This window comes from Hyperolius riggenbachi, chromosome 10 (assembly GCF_040937935.1).
Source record: "Hyperolius riggenbachi isolate aHypRig1 chromosome 10, aHypRig1.pri, whole genome shotgun sequence".
Taxonomy (NCBI): Eukaryota; Metazoa; Chordata; class Amphibia; order Anura; family Hyperoliidae; genus Hyperolius; species Hyperolius riggenbachi.
This window is the reverse complement of record NC_090655.1, coordinates 34,817,723-34,840,590: the sequence shown is the minus strand read 5'-3', so window position 1 is coordinate 34,840,590 and position 22,868 is coordinate 34,817,723. Positions and strand designations below refer to the sequence as shown.

General features: G+C 45.0%; 1 protein-coding gene across 1 annotated transcript in view; it reads left to right on the top strand.

The window, feature by feature from the left end:
- DNA2 (DNA replication helicase/nuclease 2) overlaps positions 1-22,868 on the top strand; it is a 76,713-nt gene that overhangs the window by 15,170 nt on the left and 38,675 nt on the right. Inside the window, exons 2-8 of the mRNA XM_068258224.1 lie at positions 3,929-4,096; positions 4,213-4,396; positions 9,653-9,798; positions 12,987-13,106; positions 15,579-15,780; positions 16,501-16,618; positions 19,294-19,459. Coding sequence (XP_068114325.1) covers positions 3,929-4,096; positions 4,213-4,396; positions 9,653-9,798; positions 12,987-13,106; positions 15,579-15,780; positions 16,501-16,618; positions 19,294-19,459 — 1,104 coding nt within the window. The remainder of the gene's footprint in view (positions 1-3,928; positions 4,097-4,212; positions 4,397-9,652; positions 9,799-12,986; positions 13,107-15,578; positions 15,781-16,500; positions 16,619-19,293; positions 19,460-22,868) is intronic.

Below are 22,868 nucleotides of genomic sequence, written 5' to 3'. Positions count from 1 at the left end.
GTACCCCCTTTAAAACCCGTGTACTCACCAAGTACCCCCTAGCATAGTAACCATTATGACAAGTACCCCTTAACAAATATATATTGAATCGTAGTGCATGATAATGGTTCACAACTTCCAAGTATTTACTACTGCTTTTAATTAGCTAAAATACTAATTTGGTGTTGTTTAAATAAGATTTATAATTTTCTAAAACTCTAAATGGGTTATTCTTGATTAACTGTATCAAGCCCAAGTACCCCCTGGGGTACGCGTACCGCATGTTGAGAACCTAGGACATAGACAACAGAATCATCCTGACAGAAGTTATAATTCCTAAAAGATCACTGTTGCAAAAATGTGGAAAATGTAAACTACATGTGTACACATAAGGTGTACATTTGTTACTTTAAATTTTGTTTTCCTATGTTGCGGTCACTTAAAGTAGGTAGTGAAAATCGGACAGATGGGGCAGCTTTTGGACTAGCCCATCTCGTCATGGGGGATGCCCATGATTTTCTTAATTTTCAAAAGCACTTACTGAAATGCAGTAGCACGATTCAACCGACAAAATAATGTGCAACCGAGTAGCTAGGCTGGCTGGCATCTTTGAATAGATTTTATCTAGAGCAGGGGTGTTAAACTCAATCATTTAGGCCTCATTCACACCTAAAATCGAAAACGCAAGCGTCTTGCGTATTTGGGTGCTTTTTGTCCCCCACCCGGCGCTCCACTGCGCTTTGTGTTTATGGTAAAAGCGCTTTTCTAAGCGCTTTTCCAGACTGGTTTTGTAATTCACTCCCTGACGCAAGTCAGGAAGTGAACTGTTTGACCCGGAAAAAATAAATACAATGTATTTATTCTTAAAAAGGCGAAGCAATCGCTGCATTAAGCGGTTTTGTGAGTTTAGCGCTCTTCTTATACCTTCCATTACAGCAAAACGCCCTGAAAATGGTCCAGGCACCGATTTGCTGAACGCACAGCGCATGGACCGCACTAATATGAACCTTCTCATAGAGATTCATTGCACAAGTGTTTTGTGGGCGATTTTAAAAATCACCTGTGCTTGAAAAAAGGCCGAAAACACCCCTAGTGTTAACGAGCCCTTAAGGAGCCAAAATCTATGCAGCGCTTGCCTTGCAGCACCAGCCTGAAGAGAGCAGCCGGCTGTGGGTTTCACACTGACATATGATGCGTGCCCCGCCCACTTTTCACTATATCCGAAGTCAGTGTCACGTAGGGGCCAAAAAACATGTTTACTATAACAGAAGATTTATTCTATGCAGGTTTACCATACCAGGCGTTGCTCCCATAGACTTATAATGGAGATTGGCCGGTACCTGGAGAGGTAGTTTACTATACCCGAGTTTATTATAACAGGATTCTCCTGTAGTACAGAGATGATCCATTACAGTGTGCCAGCTCCCGCACTTGGAAACAAACGTGTGAGGCATCTGCTGTGGTGCATCTGCTGTCTGGAAAAAGTTGTACAGATCTTGGTTTTATCCAGTGGCCTAAGCCAGATATGGTGCAGGGGGGAAATTGTGAACAGGCTTTCCCAGAAGAAAGGGTTTCATCCTAGGTGACCCAGGGCTGTGGAGTCGGAGTCGGGCAATTTTGGGTGCCTGGAGTCGGGAAAAAATGCACCGACTCTGACTCCTGATGAATTTATAACTGTAATTAAAATAGGAAATATGATAAAATGTTCTATTTCTCAGATAATAGTCATTAAAAATAATGTATATATACAGTAATAGCTGTGCTTAGTCCACAAAAATGAAATAAACCAATCAAAATTAGTTACTTGTGCTGCTTCAATAAAGCAGTCCCCGTATTTTTAAGGTCAGATATACATATCTGATTGTGACTGTATATATGATGTGTACACAGGAATCTCTTATATATACTAAATAACATCTATGCTGTAAGAATAAAGCCTGATGTGTAGCTGTGTCACTAATCGAGATGGTCAACGAGATGGAAATAATTCTGCATTGATGCTGATTTATGCAAATGTATGCACTCCCTTTGCTGATGAAATCAAATAATTTGATATGTTGTTAAAATTTGGTTTGGTGACTACAAATTAAAGGGTAACTGAGACAGATGAAAAGTAAAGTTTTTTTATACATACCTAGGGCTTCCTCCAGCCCCCTTCAGGCTAATCAGTCCCTCGCTGTCCTCCACCACCCGGATCTTCTGCTATGAGTCCTGGTAATTCAGCCAGTCAGCGATGTCCGGCCGCATGCCGCTCCCACAGCCAGGAACATTCTGCACCTGCGCAATAGTGCTGCACAGGTGTAGTATGCTCCTGGCGGCGGAGTGTGTGCATGCGCACTACACCAGACTGGCTCAAGTACCTGGACTCATAGCAGAAGATCCAGGTGGTGGAGGAGGACAACGAGGGACTGATTATCCTGAAGGCGGCTGGAGGAAGCCCCAGGTATGTATAAAACTTTAATTTCATCTGTCTCAGGTTTACTTTGTTACACAGTAGTGTACTATACTCTACATATGCACTCCCCACAGAGCTGCAGGGAATCCACTGAGAATGCTGTGCACATTGAACACAGAGGTGTTGTCTGTTTACAATATCCTCATTCCCCTGCAGAGTACCTGCACATCATTCTTACATGTACCCACACTTACATTGCCTAGGGCCTGATAGATGTTCTTTGTTCCGGTTTGTACCTTTTTACAAGTACTCTTACCAAGGACTAGTTTTAGTCTAAAGGGAATAAATATAGTAGTCTACATATCCTTCATTTCAGTTGTCTTGTAAAATTCCTAAGCGTTGGCAGTTAAGAGACGAATTTCATGTTACATACTTTTAATCAACAAAATTGTAATATGCAAATTAGAGGAGTCGGAGTCGGTGGAATCCTAAACTGAGGAGTCGGAGTCGGTGGATTTTTGGACCGACTCCACAGCCCTGAGGTGACCTAATGTAAACAGGCCCAAAACTTTCCAGTCAGATCACATAGAAAAGTTCATACTGCTGTGCCTTATCCACGTTTTGGTTACAACCCTATAGGTACCCATACACCTGTCAATCTGCCACCAGATCGGCCTTTGGATAGCTTCCAATCTGATCAAAGAGGGATTTATTACCTTCCACATACTGCAGACAGATTTCAGCATGAAAGCTACTGGAAATAGTCCTAGCGACGCCGACACCACCTGCTGGCACGTCCCACCATGTAAAGTGCCCGCCCCAGGCCCGTGGCGAGTATCGCAGGCTCACCTGTTACACTGGCCCTCCTGTGTCCTGCATTCTTTTGAATTGCCACTGTGGGCACCTGTACCACGGGACACCAGTGCATGTAGTGATGTTAGAGTATGTGGCCATGTCATGCAATACAGGCGATCGTGGCAACAATTAAAAAAAGACCCTGGACACAGGAGGAGGTGAGGAGTTGTGTCAGCGTGACGGGTCAGCTTGCGACACTTACCACGGCAGTGTTCTCCCCAGCACTCCACCTGGCTACTTTTGGTGAGCACCCAGCTGTCGTCAGCTTGCCTCTTCATTCTCCTCCTATGTTGTAAGCAGAAACGTGCGGACTGTGCATTCCCTCGTTGCGGCCCACCCGGCTAATTTTTCATGCCACCCGGCTGGAAAAAAATTCTTGGGAGAACACTGCACGGGGGAACACATACAATTGGGGAGAGGCTAGCCGGGGGTCCGTTGGTTGTCGGAAAATTTAAAGCAGTTACTGCCCTGGCAACTGAGATTTTCCAGCATGACTAATCGATCCTTTTGCCCAGAAATCGATTGAAACAGTTGGGTGGCCATGTTGCAGTATATCTGCTAGATTCGATCATTATGATAGAATCATCTGGATATAGATGCCAAAAATCAAGTACAGTAATGCATGGGCACCCTTAACCAGGTGTTAGATGGTACATTGGGACTTCCACCTGGACTTCATCTGCCTTGTGCTCTTTGCAGGCCTCCTAAGAAGATCATTCCAAGGACGAAGCTGAGCAAGGGACCATACAACAGGTACTGTGTGCTGGATGTGAAGGAGGTGTATGGACCCCGAGAGGAGAAACATCTCACCGTTACAGCCAGCCAGGAAGGGGAGGAGACCGAGCTCTGCATCCTCAAAGATGACTGGTGAGTCCATAGATGTGTATTCATGGATTTGCAACCTATATACTTTCTATAGTACAGAATTGTCTTGCATACATTTGTACAGGTTTCTCATGGCATGTTTTCTCCTTCCCATATAGGGTTAGTCTTTGTGTGAAGCCTGGAGATATCATTCACCTTGAAGGCAGCTGTACACAGAACACATGGACTATAGACAGAGATGCTGGATATCTCATACTATATCCTGATCTGCTCATATCCGGGACCTGCATAGCAAATGGCATTCGGTGCTTGAGGCGCTCAGTCTTAGGTGAAAAATTCAAGGTTTGTCCTCTTCGGCAAACAATTATATAATGTTGCAAATACAAAAAAATATTTGTTCCATGCTTTACCACATGTACTGTACATAATGCCTGCCGTAAAATGTGTGTGAACTACAATGGAGACGGGACATAGACGTTAAAGAGGACCTGTAACCAAGGATTGAACTTTGGCCTTCATTAATTAAGCTGCGCTGCTTTCTCCGCGACAGCAGCTTGACTTAAAGGGGAACTGAAGACAGAGGTATATGGAGGCTGCCATGTTTATTTCCTTTTAAGCAATACCAGTTGCCTGGCAGCCCTGCTGATCCTCTGCCTCTAATATTATTAGCCATAGCCCCTGAACAAGCATGCAACAGATCAGGTGTTTCAGACTTTAACGTCAGATCTGACAAGACTAGCTGCATGCTGTTTCTGGTGTTATTCAGATACTACTGCAGAGAAATAGATCAGCAGGGCTGCCAGGCAACTAGTATTGATTAAAAGGAAATAAATATGGCAGCCTCCGTATACCTCTTACTTCAGTTCCCCTTTAAATCCAGGGCTGCACGCTACATGTGGTCATGCGTGCCTTTCTTAGTTACGCGCACTGCTTACATAGCAAAGTGTGCTGCTTACATGCAACACACGTTCCTTTAAATGGTGGCCATGACACTTCACTAGCGAGGCCACTACTATATTAATATAGTTACGATGCAATTCGCATTGTCGCAATCGCAAAATTGCTGCAGGCAAAGCGATTACGATTTTGTCAAATTCCAAAAATTACTATGCCAATGAAAGTGTGGCATAACGTTTTTTGGAATCGTCTGCGATTCCAAATGGAAAACAAAAACTACCGCTGCTAAAATAGCTTTACAAAACGCTAGCAAAAATGCTGAGCACTCTGTAGTGGCCCAAAAGCCCACATTACCAGTATAAGTAATTATAAACTTCTCGAACAGTGAACTATTTCTGCTGAGAGAGAAAGAAATGTCAGGAAGGATTAGTTACTAATTACTGCTTTTGTCAGTAGAAACTGCCCTCTCCATTTAAACAGGAAGTTGCTGTACAAACTAAGTTACTTGGGTTGTTGCAGTAACTGCGCCAATATCCATTCTTAAGCGAACCCATTAAAAATCTAACACTTACTTCTTAGAGAGGGAAGCCTCAGGATCCTAATGAAGCTTCCCTCGGTTGTAGCAAGCCCCCCGTTGCTGAGCTTTGCTCCCTTCACATCGAGGCTGTGCTGCTCTTCTTCCAAGTGTGTGTAATGGCCAGGGCAGCCATCAGGGGGGACAACTGACACTGCAGTGAGGGGCCCAGTACTTCTGGGGGCCCTGGGCCCAAAGCGCTGAAAGGGCCGCATGTGCTGGCTGCGGGCCTGTGGTTCACTCCCTAACCAGCACACCGCGTTCCAGCACTGAGAGAAGAGTGACATCAGCGCTTGAATGTGGGGACTGGGGAGCAGATGAGTGAGCCCACTACAGCTGACTTTCTATTCTTGGCCACCACCTATACCTGGCTACCTATTCTGGGGCAGGAACCACCTATACTGGGACACTACCTATACTAGGACACCACCTATACCTAGCTACCTATACTGGGACACCACCTATACTGGGGCACTACCTATATCTGGCTACAGGCTACCTATACTGGGCCACCACCTATACCTGGCTACCTATACTGGAGCACCACATATACCTGACTACCTATACTGGAGCACCACATATACCTGACTACCTATACTGGGGCACCACCTATACCTGGCTACCTATACTGGGACACCACCTATACCTGGCTACCTATACTGGGACACCACCTATACCTGGCTACCTATACTGGGACACCACCTATACCTGGCTACCTATACTGGGACACCACCTATACCTGGCTACCTATACTGGGACACCACCTATACCTGGCTACCTATACTGGGACACCACCTATACCTGGCTACCTATACTGGGACACCACCTATACCTGGCTACCTATACTGGGACACCACCTATACCTGGCTACCTATACTGGGACACCACCTATACCTGGTTACCTATACTGGGACACCACCCTTACCTGTCTACCTATACTGGGACACCACCTATACCTGGCTACCTATACTGGGGCTGGAACCACCTATACCTGGCTACCTATACTGGGGCTGGAACCACCTATACCTGGCTACCTATACTGGGACACCACCTATACCTGGCTACCTATACTGGGACCAGCAGAGAAAGGAAGACTGGGTCTCCACCTGGATTAGTGCAATTATAGCAGAAAATTTTATTCATAGCAGCAAAAAGCACACAACGTTTCGGCACTACGCCTTTGTCACTTGACAAAGGCCTAGTGCCGAAACGTTGTGTGCTTTTTGCTGCTATGAATAACATTTTCTGCTATAATTGCACTAATCCAGGTGGAGACCCAGTCTTCCTTTCTCTGCTGGTCTGATGTATCTGCACCTTAATGGATCCAGGTGCTGACTGGTTGACTCCCTGGTATTGAAATTACACTGCACAGATGAGCTCCGGGACTTTCTTTTTTCTGTACCTATACTGGGACACCACCTATACCTGGCTACCTGTACTGGGACACCACCTATACCTGGCTACCTGTACTGGGACACCACCTATACCTGGCTACCTATACTGGGGGCGCCTATAGCTTGCTACCTATACTGGGGGCACCTGTACCTGGCTAACCTATACTGGTGCACCACCCATACCAGGCTACCTGTACTGGGGGCAACTATACCAGGCTACCTGTACTGGGGGCATCTACACCTGGATACCTATCTGGGCACCACCTATAGCTGGCTACTTGTACTGGGGGAACCTATACCTGGCTACCTACACTGGGGGCACCTATACCTGCCTAGGGCAGGGGACAAGCTGAGACAGAAGGGGACAAGAGGTACCACAGGGGGATAAGAGGCACAGCGGTGAACAGAGGTGGGCAAAAGAGGCACAGGGAGAAAAGAGATGAGACTGGAGCATGAGGTCACACAGAGGGACACAAGAGGCACAAACTGAGGTGAGACAGAAGGGGACAAAAGAGGCACAGGAAGAAAAGAGGGGGACAAAAGAAAATGGATAAAGGATAAGAACTGACCTACAAGTCCCTGTCTCATTTGTTAATCGGGGACTACCTGTATTTTGCTAGTATGTCTCTCCACCCACAACATGCCATGGCCACGCCCACTTTTTTTTTACACATACAATTTAGCAATTGTGAGCGAGAGCTCTCCAGCATGTTGGATCGATTGTTCGATTTCGGCCAGAAAACGATGGGGGGGGGGGGGGGGCACCTTGCGGCATCAATCTCTGCCAGATTCGATCATTATGAGCTGCTGGATGTAACTGAGTAATTTATAGTCCCCTTTATACTCCTAGGTGTCGGATTCCTGCTGCCAGCTAGTCTCCTTTGATGGGCACTCAGGGCAGAGAGATCTGAAAAAACCAGATCTTTCTTTGTTGGGTCTATTTTAGGAAAGTCTGTTATTCCGACTACACTGTGCCACATTGTAGCCAGAGAGGGCAATGGTGCTAGGTGTAAACAGAGGAAGCTCCAGCTTTTCAGATCAGTTGGCCTCTAGTGCCTTCATTCAGATGCAGGTGAGGCGGGAGTAGGAACCAGAGATCTAGGGACAAGGATGCTTTCAGGTGGTAAAGGAGGCATTGTGGATAGCTAAAATTGATTAAAAATTGGCATTGCGTGTGAAATCGGAATCAGAATTGCATGTAGTGTGCAAGAGGCCTTCCTCAGCCTGGCAGGGTATGCAGAGTGGGCGGCAGGGAGCTTTTATGGTTGCCTGTCTGGACGTTGTATCGCCTTCTTCTCTCCACCGTGGTGGCGATGTAACTTTGACATGTCTTCTGGGTCCCGATCACATGATATGTTATGTGATTGAGATCCAAGATACTGTCAGCATTACAACGCCACCCGGTGGTGGAAGAACTGTGATAGAAGAGTACCATCTCTTTTATTACCCCTCTTTCACCACTGGGTGGTGCTGTAACGCTGACGTGGTCTCCTGGATACCTCATCACATGTCATGTGATCAGGACCCGGAAAACCTGTCGAAGTTCAGAGTCGTCGTCGAGGAAAAGAAGCCGCCTGGTAGGGAACTATAACTGCTCCCTGCCGCCTACTCGTTTGGCTACACTAGGCAGTCAAACGAGATATGCCAGAAGCGGTTTAGAATGCACAGCAGTATTCAAACAAAACATTTTGTTTGAAACTGCTAACAGGTTAAGACAAGTACATTTGGCTGTTCTGTAGTTCCTGGAAAGTAACAATGCCCATTTATTGAAAATTCCAGTTTTCTAGACCCAGAAACCTGCAGATGCCTCTAGCTTTTTGTTGTGTGCTCATTCTTATTCCTTCTGCATGCAGAGGCAACTGATTGGTTTATTAAAACGGGGCAGTGTTTTGAAAAAGTAGCCTGATTTGGGTACATTAAACAGTGACCCCTAGTGGCAAGAGGGAATAGAATGAGCACAGCAATAAAGCACATGAGCTGGATCGCCATTGTACTGTAATTTTGCGGACTATAAGACGCTCTTGGCCATAAGACACACCTAGGTTTAGTATTGGCAGGCGTGAACAAGTCAGGAACTCCCTGCATTTGGACTAGAAGACGCAGTGACTTTTTCCCCCGCTTTTGGGGGAGAAAAAGTGAGTCTTCTAGTCCAAAAAATGCAGTATGTACAAAAATGCATAAGGACCTATTTTCTCTTAAAGCGGTAAAAACCCTGAAATAATATTCAATAAAAACATGTTTTCTACTTTTTATATGCCATACGGTTAACATATTTGCTTTTGTGCATAAGTATTAGTTTTCATGTAGAAATTATACGTTCCCAAAGTACACTTTTTTTTGCTCTGAAATCTGACTTTGTATTTTATTTATAACTGCTTTATTCATGTTCTAACGAGCAGAAATGCTTTCTAAATTGTCTGACTTTGTTCAGGGGACCCGGCAGTGTAGAAGTGTTTGTTTACATTCCTCACTTGATGCAATTAAACACAAGATAACATTATCTACAACTTCGGATGGTCCAAAATTCTCTGCACTGAACTCTCAAGCTCTGTGTGTAACCCTTTGAATGCTGTTCAAGTAAAAAAAAAAATGCTGGTTTCATTATAATATGCTGTAAATTATTAGAGCAAAGAAGAAATGTGGGTTTCATTCCGCTTTAAGTATGTTTATTTTAGATTAAACAGTTTATTTAGAATTAATTCTTTCCTTTTTACTATTTTTTTTTGCCCCCAGGTTAGTGACAAAGGATCTCGGCAAATGCTGATTGGTACAATGCTGCATGATATCTTTCAGAAAGCGACGACGCGTGAATTTACTGGTGACATTTTGCAAAAGCTTGCTCTTCAGACTGTGCATGGGCCAAAGTATCTGAAAGAAATGTAAGAGGTTATGCTGTATTATTCATCAAGTAACCTGTTCTCCACACTGTGCAAGGGTTCAAATGTGTTGATCAGGGTCTCTAATATAATTTTTTTTAAATTACAATTTTGGTGCCTTTTTAGATAACTGTCTGGGTCCCTGATAAAGCCGGATCGTTCTTTTTTACTTTTTTGTTGTTGCATCGGTTTTTCTGGACTTGTGCTTTTTGCCTGTATTTGTTACTCTTTATATACTGATATAGGTAAAGGATAATTGAAGTGAGAAGAATATGGATGCTGCCATATTTATTTCCTGTTAAACAATACTAGTCACTTGGCAGCCCTGCTGATCTGTTTGGCTGCAGTAGTGTCTGAATCACACCAGAAACAAGCGTGCAGCTGGTATTGCTTAAGGGCCCGTTTCCACTAGTGCGGGGCAGAATCGCCGCATATCACCGCTGGCAAAATCGCATGCGGATGCGATTCCGCATGCGTTTCTTGCCGCGATTTCGCATAGGCAGGGTATATGCGATTTTAACCATGTCACTGCCTGTGTCAATTTACATTACTTTCAATGCGAAATCGCGGGGAAAAAACGTATGCAAAAAACACATGCGATTTCCCTATTAAATACATTGTCTGTGATTCGCCTGCATTCCACACGCAGGCGAATTCTGCAGGGTCTACCATGCAGAAAAATCCTGCACAGAAAAATGCAAATGAAAACTGACAAGTGGAAACAGTCCCATCCACTTGTATTGCTTATGCGAATCCGCATGCGTTGTCTGCATGCGGATTCGCGCTAGTGGAAACGGGCCCTAAAAGGAAATACATTTGTCAGCCTCCATAGCCCTCTTGTTAGGATACACAAGGTGACTTGTGACATGAGATATATGTTTATGTACAGTGCCAAGCACACAAATAACTAATGCAACTGTAACTATAATTCTGTGTTCACTTTTTTTTTTTTTTTTTTTTTTTAATACTTTCTATGCATGAAAAAGTTAAAAATCAGGTATGCAAGTGACAGTTCCTTTCAGGGTCGGGACCGGCTCAGATTATAGCAGTAACCCTCACTGATAAAGTGTGAGGCCTGGAACCCACTGAAAACCGCAAACGCAAAACGCAACCGCTAGCGTTTTGTCTGAGCGGTTTGCAAGCGGATTCATGCGCGTTTTTGGTCGTGTTTTGCAACATTGTATTTTTTTCCCCAGCGGGTGCATAGCGTTTTGCGTTTTGCGTTTTTATCCTGATTGGTCCTGTGAATTATTTTTCATTTTGTTAGTGTGCTGAACCGCAAAACGCTAGCAAAACCGCTCAGTTTAGGTTTTGCTGAGCGTTTCCACTAGCGGTTCAATACTTTACATTGAAGCGCTAACGCTCCCAAAATGCTGCACGTCCTGCGTTTGCGTTTCTGAGAAACGCAAACGCTCCTGTGGAAGTTGACCCATCCATTAACATTAGCCCAGCGTTTTGGCAAACTGCTAGCGTATCGCAGTGCTGCCAAAACGCTGCCAAAAGCGCTCCTGTGGGTTCCAGCCCTTACAGCCGTAAAACACTTTCATGGCAGAAAATGGCTTCTGAGACCAAGAAATAGGTAAACAGGACAGTCGTCCATAGATTTTAACTCTGGCAATACTTGTAGGAATGTGTCATGGAGCAGAGACAATGAAGCAATAAAAACTTAAAAAGTAGATTTAAAAATAAAATGAAACTGTGGGACTTCTATTAATTTTTGGGAGGAGGATCAGTACAACTGTTTATCTCCTCAGTTTTTCACCTTGTGTTTCCTTTTAAGCATATTTAATAAAAGTCACACACCTGAAACAAACATGCTGCTAAATTAGTCATACTTAAATCAAGAGTACCTGTCTGCGTGCTTATTCAGGCCCTATGGCTAAAAGTGTTGAAGGAGGCAGATGATTAGCAGGGCAGCCGGGCAATTTGCATTGCTTTAAAAGGAAATTAATAGATCAGCCTTCATATCCCTCTCACTTCAGATTCCATATAGGCTATTTTCATCTGCAGATCAGATCCACCAGGATGGATTTTCAGATCTGCAGATGAATGTCTGTTAAACAAGGTGTGTATGAGATCTGCAGATATCATAGACTATGAATGCATTTTGCAGGAACAGATCTTTTGCAGATACTGATCTGTTGCATGTGTACAGCATCTTTGTGTGCAGCATCTTGCAAAGATTTCTGTCTGATGGGGAGTTCAGCTCCATAGAATAGACTGTGTAGGTATGGCTCTCATACTACATGAAGGGGGTAAAATTGGTCTGTGATCTTTCATTTTCCAAAGACTATGGTCTGATGTGTGTATGCACCTTAAAGGGAACCAGAGACGAAGCAAATGTAAAAATAGGAAAAGCTTTTATATATACCTGGGGCTTCCTCCAGCCCTATAAGCCTGGATCGCTCCCACGCCGCCGTCCTCCGCTGCCTCTATCGCCGGTACCGGGTCCCGTCACTTCCGGCGGACACGACCAATTTTCCGCATGCACAGGGGCTAGCTCCATATCCTTACGCATGCACCTGCGTAGTATGATGGCCCATGCGTAAGGATATGGAGGGAGCCCCTGTGCATGCAGAAAACTGGCCGCGTCCGCCGGCAGTGACGCACTACGCATGCGTCGACTGGCCGAAACTACGGGACCCGGCAGAGGCAGCGGAGGACAGCGGCGTGGGAGCGATCCAGGCTTATGGGGCTGGAGGAAGCCCCAGGTATGTATACAAATTTTTTTTACCAACGTCTCTGGTTCTCTTCAAAGCTGTGTATACACTTGAAAGATTAGTGAATGTCCTTTTAAACAAGGTGTGTATGAGATCTGCAGATATCATAGACTATGAATGCATTTTGCAGGAACTGATCTTTTGTAGATACTGATCTGTTGAATGTCTACAGCATCTTTGTGCGCAGCATCTTGCAAAGATTTTTATCTGATGGGGAGTTCAGCTCAATAGATTGTGTAGAGTATGGCACTCATACTACATGGAAGGGGGTAAAATTGGTCAGCCATCTTTCATTAATCTTTCAAGTGTGTACACAGCTCAAGTTTCCACTCAAAGCCCTACCCATTGCAGTTAATGCATGTGAATGGTGCTGCTGCCAGTTATAAATGGGTTTTCAACAACCTAATGCAGATATACTATTTCCTGGTATACTTTTGTTTCCTGGTGTAATCAGTGCTTTTTCTGTTTCAGGTACCAACTAAATTTAAACCAAGCTGATGTCATGCAGGAAGTGGCGGAATATCTGCCATCCTTTGAAAAGTGGGCAAGTGACTACATGACCCCTGCCCAACCATTCATGACCATTAACCAGTAAGCTTGAACTACGTGTTGTTACTTGTATTATTACTTCAGTGTTCAATAAGAAGTTCCACATTATAATAGCGAAAAGAATTAAAAGTGATTGGGAGGATGTTTGACCATTTTTCTTCCCTGACTTGCCACTTTTTAGTGCTCTGTTTCCTATGAAAGCTTGATGATTTAAGGACAAATGTAATGAGAAATATATGGAGACTGACATATTTATTATCCCTTTAAGCAATACAGGTTGCCTGGCAGCCCTGCTGATGCTCTGCCTCTTAATACTTTTAGCCATAGACCCTGAACAAGCATGCAGCAGATCAGGTGTTCTGACAAGATTAGCTGCATGCTTGTTTCCGGTGTGATTCAGAATCTACTTCAGCCAAATAGATCAGCTGGGCTGCCAGGCAACTGGTATAGTTTTAAAAGGAGATTAATATGGCAGCCTTCATATACTTATTGCTTCAGTTGTCCTTTAAGGAAGAGCAAGCAAACAAACAAACAATAATAAGTATCAGGAGGATGCAGAGGGGCATGGAGTGCTGTGGCCAGAGGCTGATACCAAGGTATTGTATGCACTCGAGTATAAGCTGACCCGAGTATAAGCCGACCAACTTTTCCATAACTAAATTGGGAAAAATGATTGGCCCGTGTATAAGTCGAGGGTAGGAAATTCACCAACTACCGACCCATCTGCACAACATTAACCACCCTGGCGTTCTATTAAGATCGCCAGGGCGGCTGCGGGAGGGTTTTTTTTAAATAAAAAAAAAACTATTTCATGCAGCCAACTGAAAGTTGGCTGCATGAAAGCCCACTAGAGGGCGCTCCGGAGGCGTTCTTCCGATCGCCTCCGGCGCCCAGAATAAACAAGGAAGGCCGCAATGAGCGGCCTTCCTTGTTTTGCTTACATCGTCGCCATAGCGACGAGCGGAGTGACGTCATGGACGTCAGCCGACGTCCTGACGTCAGCCGCCTCCGATCCAGCCCTTAGCGCTGGCCGGAACTTTTTGTTCCGGCTACGCTGGGCTCAGGTGGCTGGGGGGACCCTCTTTCGCCGCTGCTCGCGGCGGATCGCCGCAGAGCGGCGGCGATCAGGCAGCACACGCGGCTGGCAAAGTGCCGGCTGCGTGTGCTGCTCTTTATTTGATGAAAATCGGCCCAGCAGGGCCTGAGCGGCAGCCTCCGGCAGTGATGGACGAGCTGAGCTCGTCCATACCGCCCGGCTGGTTAAACCATCAAATAGCTATCAAACGCCCATTTTAAAAACCCACTAAGACAATAATAATACATTTCAGAGTTTTTAGATTGCTGTGTTCACAATGGCAAACACTGGGTAGAGCTTTTAGTTAGCTATCAGTTTATATTAAACCATTATCAGTTGTGCTACCTCATTAACTCATTTTTTTCTTTCTAGGAAAAATTATACAAGTAACTTGAAAACATTTTATGAAATTGTTCAGTATAGTCTGCAGGTGTTAATAATACTATTTACAATCAGGGCCTTCATTTAAACATCATCAAGTTTAGGATGAAAATACCATAGGTAAATCTGTAGGCATCTTATATAATATTTAAAGGCTTGTTTAATTATGCTATAGATCCACTTGTCTGGATGTTTGGACTGAAATGATGTTTTGACTGCATTGATCCCTCTGAGTGCCATCTCCCTGCTCCGCAGTGCCATTGGCACTGGGAGGAAGCGGCATGAGTGGGCACTCAGAGGGGGGTTCACAATGACTTGTATATGACTCGAATATAAGCCGAGACCCCCACTTTTGGGCCACATTTTTGGACCCAAAAACTCGGCTTATACTCGAGTATATACGGTAAGTTGTCTCCCGCGTACACCTGCTATTAAAGCAGAACTGAAGATTGATCTAAACAAAGGGTTTCACTTACCTGGGGCTTCTGCCAGCCCCTTGCAGCCGTCCTGTTCCGTGCTGGTGCCCCACGATCCTCGGTTATCCCGCCGCGGTGCAGTTTGGTTACAGCCGACTTGTAAGTTGACGGCAACTGTGCCTGAGCAGCCCTAGCCACGCGTATCCTTCTTCATGCTCCTGTCCGTAATAGCGTCCTGTGCATAGGCAATCCTGGTGCTGACCTAACACTGTGGGAGAGGTTTCACCCCAATATCAGCCATACAGAGCCCCCTGGTGATCCGTCTGTGAAAAGGAAAAGATTTCTCATGGGAAAGGGGGTATCAGCTACTGATTGGGATGAAGTTCAATCTTCTGTTACGGTTCCTCTCTAAACAACATGTTCAGCACGTAATTGTCTGGTCAGGCAGGGCAATGTACCCCAAAGTCCGCACACAGCCGCGTAATCAGCAGCCCAAGCAACAGGATAGATTTATTCCTGTATTGCATTGAGAGAGTGATGGGTTTGCCACAATTATGATGTTATAGTACAAGTGTTGCTATACTTTTTAAAAAAAAATTAATTTTAATTGTATTGTCTACTACTTGTTTCTACTATCTTTAGATCTGCTGTAGGAAATCCAGTGCAAGTATCGGAGTTTCTGGATATCGAGGAAAATATCTGGTCGCCACGATTTGGCTTGAAGGGTAAAATTGATGTGACGGCCAAAGTGAAAATCCACCAGAAAAGCAAAGGTCATATGAAAACCATGCCTCTGGAGCTGAAGACTGGCAAGGAGTCCAACTCCATAGAGCACAGGAGTCAGGTAAGCTGCCCCTCCCATGCTCCTCCTTCTCCATCTACAGGTCGTTCTATGCTGGCAAGAAGTTGACCCCCCCCTTCGAAATGTATTTCATTTTTTATTACTTTTGGTACTTGCGTATTAGGCTGTTGACCGGCGTCCGCTCTGTACTTCCCTGCAGAACAGTCTAGTCTAATGTCTGTTAGGATAGCAGCTGATTGGCTGATTCGTCACAGAACGAACAGCTGATCTGTTGGTGGGGAGCTCAGTGCTTTCTGAGTGTGCAGACACCCAGTGGGAAACGCTATCCATAAGTAAATAAATAAAAATTGCTTATCGGGACCCTCGCCTGCAGCTGGGCTTTGGGCACAGCGCTCACTTTGGTTGCTGCCTCCGTTTGCAACTGTAATAAACCCATTTGGATGGTGACATGGATAGTGTTTCCTGCTGTCTCTGCACCCTCAGGCAGCACTGCAGGTGTACATGAAATAGAGGCGCCAAGTAAAATCGGGCGGAGGGAAGCCAAAAAGTAGAATATCGGTAAATGAACGATATTCTGCATATTGTAATTTTCGATAGCAAAATATCGGTAAATGTTACCAATATTTTACTATAGCTAAATCTAAACCTCCTCTCACACAGAACCTTCTCCCCTGACACCTAACCCTAACTGCACCCCACTCGCACAAACACCCTTCCTGATGTCTAATCCTAACCTATCCTGTTTTTACTTTCTTGCTGAAGGTTATTCTGTATACATTGCTTAGTCAGGAAAGGAGAGAAGATCCTGAGTCTGGCTTACTGCTTTATCTAAAGACTGGAACTATGTACACTGTGCCTGCAAACCGGCTGGACAAAAGAGGTGCGTTTGACATGAGAAAGGCATAAAGAAGTGATAATGACAATTGCAGATCACATTCTAGTTTAAAGCAGAACTGTAGATAGGATTAAAACTGTTTCACTTACCTGGAGTTTCTGCAAGCCCCCAGCAGCCGTCCTGTCCCGCGCCACTCCTCCAGAAGCCTCCGTTCCTTGACTTATACGTCGAGGCCAGCGCAGCCCTGCTTTTCTATGCATTCCCGTCTGCAATTGCGCTATTGCGGACTCGAAACGCGAAGAAAGGATATGCGTGGCCAGACCCGCGCAGTGGCCCGTCGGCGAAACCGAAAGTAGCTGGTGGCAGGAGAACGGAGACTTATGTAAAACGGTGGCTTATGCCACAATCTCCACTTCACCTGCCTCAGGACGTAGAGGTGAAGAGTATAAAGTGCCGTAGAAGATTTCTGCTGCCTTGTTGATCAAAACGAGCAGTGTAGGGAGGCAGGCAGGTTTGTATCCAATGCAGTATTGCCGTGCCTTATCGCTGGCGCATATCCTGTTAATTTTTTATTCCTGAGTTTTCTCCTTTAAAGGTACCCCCCCCCCCCCCCCCCCTGAAAAAAAAACCTTTAAATCTCCCACCAAGCAATTACTTTTGATGCACTGCACATAGTGTGGTAACATGAAAGTCCATGGACATTTTAACATTCACATTACAACGGTGTGTTTCTGTGCTGCGCTATTAAACGCGTAGGGCATGATTAATATGGAAATGCATGCTATGTGAGTTTCAGCTCATGGATCATGCAGGTAAGCCCATGATTCAGCCGGAAAGGATTCCCTCTACATCACTTCAGTGGTTTGACAATGCAGTAAAACTCATAGAAATGCATGGAAATGCACAAAAACTCACTGACCAATTCATGAGTTTATATTCATGCATTTTAAAGCACTTATTAGTGTAAATGAGCCCTTAAAGGGAAGGTCCAAGCAAAAAAAAAAAAATGAGTTTCACTTACCTGGGGCTTCTACCAGCCCCATGTAGCCATCCTGTGCCCTCGTAGTCACTCACTGCTGCTCCAGTCCCCCGCTGGCAGCTTTCTGACCTCGGAGGTCAGGGCCGAATTGCATACATTTTTACACATTCCCGCTAGTGCAGGAACATTAACACATACATTTTTACGCGTTAGTGGTGCAACGCGTACATTTTTGTTCCTGCACTAGCTGGAATGCGTAAAAATGTATGCAATGTGGCCCTGACCTCTGAGGTCAGAAAGCTGCCAGCGGGGGACTGGAGCAGCAGTGAGTGACTACGAGGGCACAGGATGGCTACATGGGGCTGGTAGAAGCCCCAGGTAAGTGAAACTCATTTTTTTTTTTTGCTTGGACCTTCCCTTTAAAGCGGAATATAACCCTGCATTTCATCTTTGCCCTAAAACATTATTTACAGCATATTATATGCAACCAGCATTTTTTTTTTTAAGACCACCATTCGAAGGGTTACACACAGAGCTTGAAAGTTCAGTGCAGTGAAATGTGGATGCATCCAAAGTTGTAGATTATGTTATCTTGTGTTTACTTAAATGTATCAAGTGAGGAATGTGACACATTCTCTGACTGTGAAGAAGCAGCTCCACACAGAGAGTCAAAGCATGTCTGCCTTCAATACATAATGCATAAAACCAGTTATGAATAAAATGCAAAGTCAGCTCACACAGCAAAAACTGTACTTTTGGGAACCTATAATTTTTAAATGAATAATAATACTTATGCACAAATGCAAATATAACCGTATGGCATATAAAAAGTAGGAAGCCTTGTTTTTATGGAATATTATGTCTGGGTTTTATACCACTTTAATTGGATAAGGGCAACTGTGTCATGTATGACACATTTGTATAAAGTGGAACTGTGGTGAAAAAAAATTAAGTAAAGAAGAATTTATTTTTATTTATTTTTTTTAATACAGTATTTATAAATGATTTAGTCAGTGTTTTTCCCATTGTGATATCTTTCCTCACCTGGATTTATATTCTGAAATTTATCACAGGTGGCCACATCTTTAGTCCTGGCAGGTGCATTACTGAGAATTCCAAAGTCAGTGAAAATAAAGCCTTGTCCTAAAATGCTCTGGGTGGAGAATTCCGAATAGCTAAATGGCCTAGGTTAAGCATCACTGGGAGGAGGGTGGGGCTACATAACATTCAACATTAATGCCATAGCTGAAATGCCGCATTCCCGTGGCAGAACGAGGCCTTAATCACCCCTGAAATCCCCAGGGCAAAATTCAAGGCTCCTTCCAGGTAGAGGCAGAGCTGTGCGCTGTAGCGCTGCCTCTACTCGCGTCAATCTCCGCCTCTACTCGCGTCAATCTCCGCCTCTTCCCGCCCCTCTGTCTTCTTTCACTGAGAGGGGCAGGGAGAGGTGGAGATTGACGCGACTGGAGGCAGAGCTTTAGCGCACAGCTCTGTCTCCCAGGCAGCAAAATCCACGACCTGGAAACTTGTGAATTTTTTCCCTGGGGGTGGGGGGGACCTCGTTCTGCTGCAGGGATGTGGCGTTTCAGGCATACATGCTGAACAGGACTGGCTATTAAAAAGAGGTCATTTTTTAGGCTTCAGGCTCTCTTTAAGCTGAAAGAATGCATCTTTGAAGATTTACAACAGTTTGCCTTTATTTAAATAGTCTTTTTTTTTTTTTTTTTCTCCTTTTTCCTAGAGCTACTGAAAATCCGAAATGCACTGTCGTTTTATTTGACTAATGTAGTACACAAATCTGATAACGGAAATAAGGAAATGAAACTTTCTGCACTACCAGCAATAATTGCTGACAAGCAGGCCTGCAAGTTTTGTTCCCAGCTACGGAACTGCGCCCTTTATAGCAGGTACTCTTTATTCTGATGCTGAAACGGGGAATTGTGATAAACATGGATATGATATAGGATGCACTTGTGGAAGGATGGAGTGACTTGGCACCCTAAGGAAAAACACAGAGACAGTGGTAGACCAGAGAGCGTCATATGGCAGTTATCAAATAGGATGTAAATAATTATCACAAAGGTCTGCTCACAAATGTGAGTTGCAAAAGGGGCAACCAACCACATGAAGTATGTGGAGACAATAAACTTGACTCTTCTGGGGGAATCCAGATGGGACTGGATGCGGGCACTCTCCTTGTTAAAAGAAACCGGTTGTCACAGTGGTGGCCACCACATGACACCAGAGGGGTCCCCTCCAACCTCTATGGGATAGGGCAGTGGTTCCCAACCTTTTTGGAGTCGTGACACATCAAACCAAACGTTCAGATCTCCGTGACACGTAGACTAAATGCATGTAATGAGAGACAGCGTTTCCCCACTAAATGCACATAAGAGACAGCGTTTCACCAGTAAATGCAGGTAATGACAGACAGCCTTTCACCAGTAAATGCACGTAATGAGAGACAGCCTTTCACCAGTAAATGCACGTAATGAGAGACAGCATTTCACCAGTAAATGCACATAATAAGAGACAGCATTTCACCAGTAAATGCACATAATAAAAGACAGCTTTTCACCAGTAAATGCACATAATAAGAGACAGCTTTTCACCAGTAAATGCACATAATAAGAGACAGCTTTTCACCAGTAAATGTACATAAGAGACCTCTTTTCACCAGTAAATGCACATAAGAGAAAGCTTTTCACCAGTAAATGTACATAAGAGACCTCTTTTCACCAGTAAATGCACATAAGAGAAAGCTTTTCACCAGTAAATGTACATAAGAGACCTCTTTTCACCAGTAAATGCACATAAGAGACAGCTTTTCACCAGTAAATGTACATAAGAGACCTCTTTTCACCAGTAAATGCACATAATAAGAGACAGCTTTTCACCAGTAAATGCACATAATAAGAGACAGCTTTTCACCAGTAAATGTACATAAGAGACCTCTTTTCACCAGTAAATGCACATAAGAGAAAGCTTTTCACCAGTAAATGCACATAATAAGAGACAGCTTTTCACCAGTAAATGTACATAAGAGACCTCTTTTCACCAGTAAATGCACATAATAAGAGAAAGCTTTTCACCAATAAATGCACATAATGACAAACAGCCAGTTGTCCCCAGTATATGTAGCCAGGGATATATGTGCCCAGTATATGTAGCCAGGAGTATATATGCCCAGTATATGTAGCCAGGGGTATATGTACCAAGAGGTATATGTGCCCAGTATATTTAGCCAGAGTTATATGTGCCCAGTATATGTAGCCAGAGGTATATGTGCCCAGTATATGTAGCCAGAGGTATATGTGCCCAGTATATGTAGCCAGGGGTATATGTCCCCAGTATATGTAGGCAGGTGTATATGTCCCCGGTATATGTCCCCAGTATATGTAGCCAGGGTGTATATGTCTCCAGTATATGTAGGCAGGGGTATATATCCCCAGTATATGTAGGCAGGTGTATATGTCCCCGGTATATGTCCCCAGTATATGTAGCCAGGGTGTATATGTGCCCGGTATATGTAGTCAGGAGTATATGTCCCCAGTATATGTAGGCAGGGGTATATGTCCCCAGTATATGTAGGCAGGGGTATATGTCCCCAGTATATGTAGGCAGGGGTATATGTCCCCAGTATATGTAGGCAGGGGTATATGTCCCCAGTATATGTAGGCAGGGGTATATGTCCCCAGTATATGTAGGCAGGGGTATATGTCCCCAGTATATGTAGGCAGGGGTATATGTCCCCAGTATATGTAGGCAGGGGTATATGTCCCCAGTATATGTAGGCAGGGGTATATGTCCCCGGTATATGTAGCCAGGGGGTATATGTCCCCAGTATATGTAGTCAGGAGTATATGTCCCCAGTATATGTAGGCAGGTGTATATGTCCCCAGTATATGTAGCCAGGGGGTATATGTCCCCAGTATATGTAGTCAGGAGTATATGTCCCCAGTATATGTAGGCAGGGGTATATGTCCCTAGTATATGTAGGCAGGGGTATATGTCCCCAGTATATGTAGGCAGGGGTATATGTCCCCAGTATATGTAGGCAGGGGTATATGTCCCCAGTATATGTAGGCAGGTGTATATGTCCCCGGTATATGTAGCCAGGGGGTATATGTCCCCAGTATATGTAGCCAGGGGGTATATGTCCCCAGTATATGTAGTCAGGAGTATATGTCCCCAGTATATGTAGGCAGGGGTATATGTCCCCAGTATATGTAGTCAGGGGGTATATGTCCCCAGTATATGTAGTCAGGAGTATATGTCCCCAGTATATGTAGGCAGGGGTATATGTCCCCAGTATATGTAGGCAGGGGTATATGTCCCCAGTATATGTAGGCAGGGGTATATGTCCCCAGTATATGTAGGCAGGGGTATATGTCCCCAGTATATGTAGGCAGGGGTATATGTCCCCAGTATATGTAGGCAGGGGTATATGTCCCCAGTATATGTAGGCAGGGGTATATGTCCCCAGTATATGTAGGCAGGGGTATATGTCCCCAGTATATGTAGGCAGGTGTATATGTCCCCGGTATATGTAGCCAGGGGGTATATGTCCCCAGTATATGTAGGCAGGTGTATATGTCCACGGTATATGTAGCCAGGGGGTATATGTCCCCAGTATATGTAGCCAGGGGGTATATGTCCCCAGTATATGTAGCCAGGGGGTATATGTCCCCAGTATATGTAGCCAGGGGGTATATGTCCCCAGTATATGTAGCCAGGGGGTATATGTCCCCAGTATATGTAGCCAGGGGGTATATGTCCCCAGTATATGTAGTCAGGAGTATATGTCCCCAGTATATGTAGGCAGGGGTATATGTCCCCAGTATATGTAGGCAGGGGTATATGTCCCCAGTATATGTAGGCAGGGGTATATGTCCCCAGTAAGTATATGTAGCCAGGGGGTATATGTCCCCGGTAAGTATATGTAGCCAGGGGGTATATGTCCCCGGTATATGTAGGCAGGGATATATGTGCCCAGTATATTGTAGCCAGGTGCCGCCCCCCCCCCCCCCCCCCCCCCCCCCCCCCCAGGAGGAGAGAGCGAGGGAATGAGAGCGGCACCTCAGGGTGCTCTCTCTCCCTCGCTCTCTCCTCCGGAATGAAGTGCGGTGGCTGGCAGAGGGGCGGAACTTACCTTCCGTGTCCTCCGTCTGGTCTCGTCGCCGGCGCAGGATGATTTGCCACTACTCTGGCCTGATCCAGACCAGAGCAGCGGCTGCGGCACCAGAACTTCCGGCCGGCGCATGGAGCGACACGGAAGGTAAGTCCCGCCCACTGCCAAACGCCGCCGCACACACA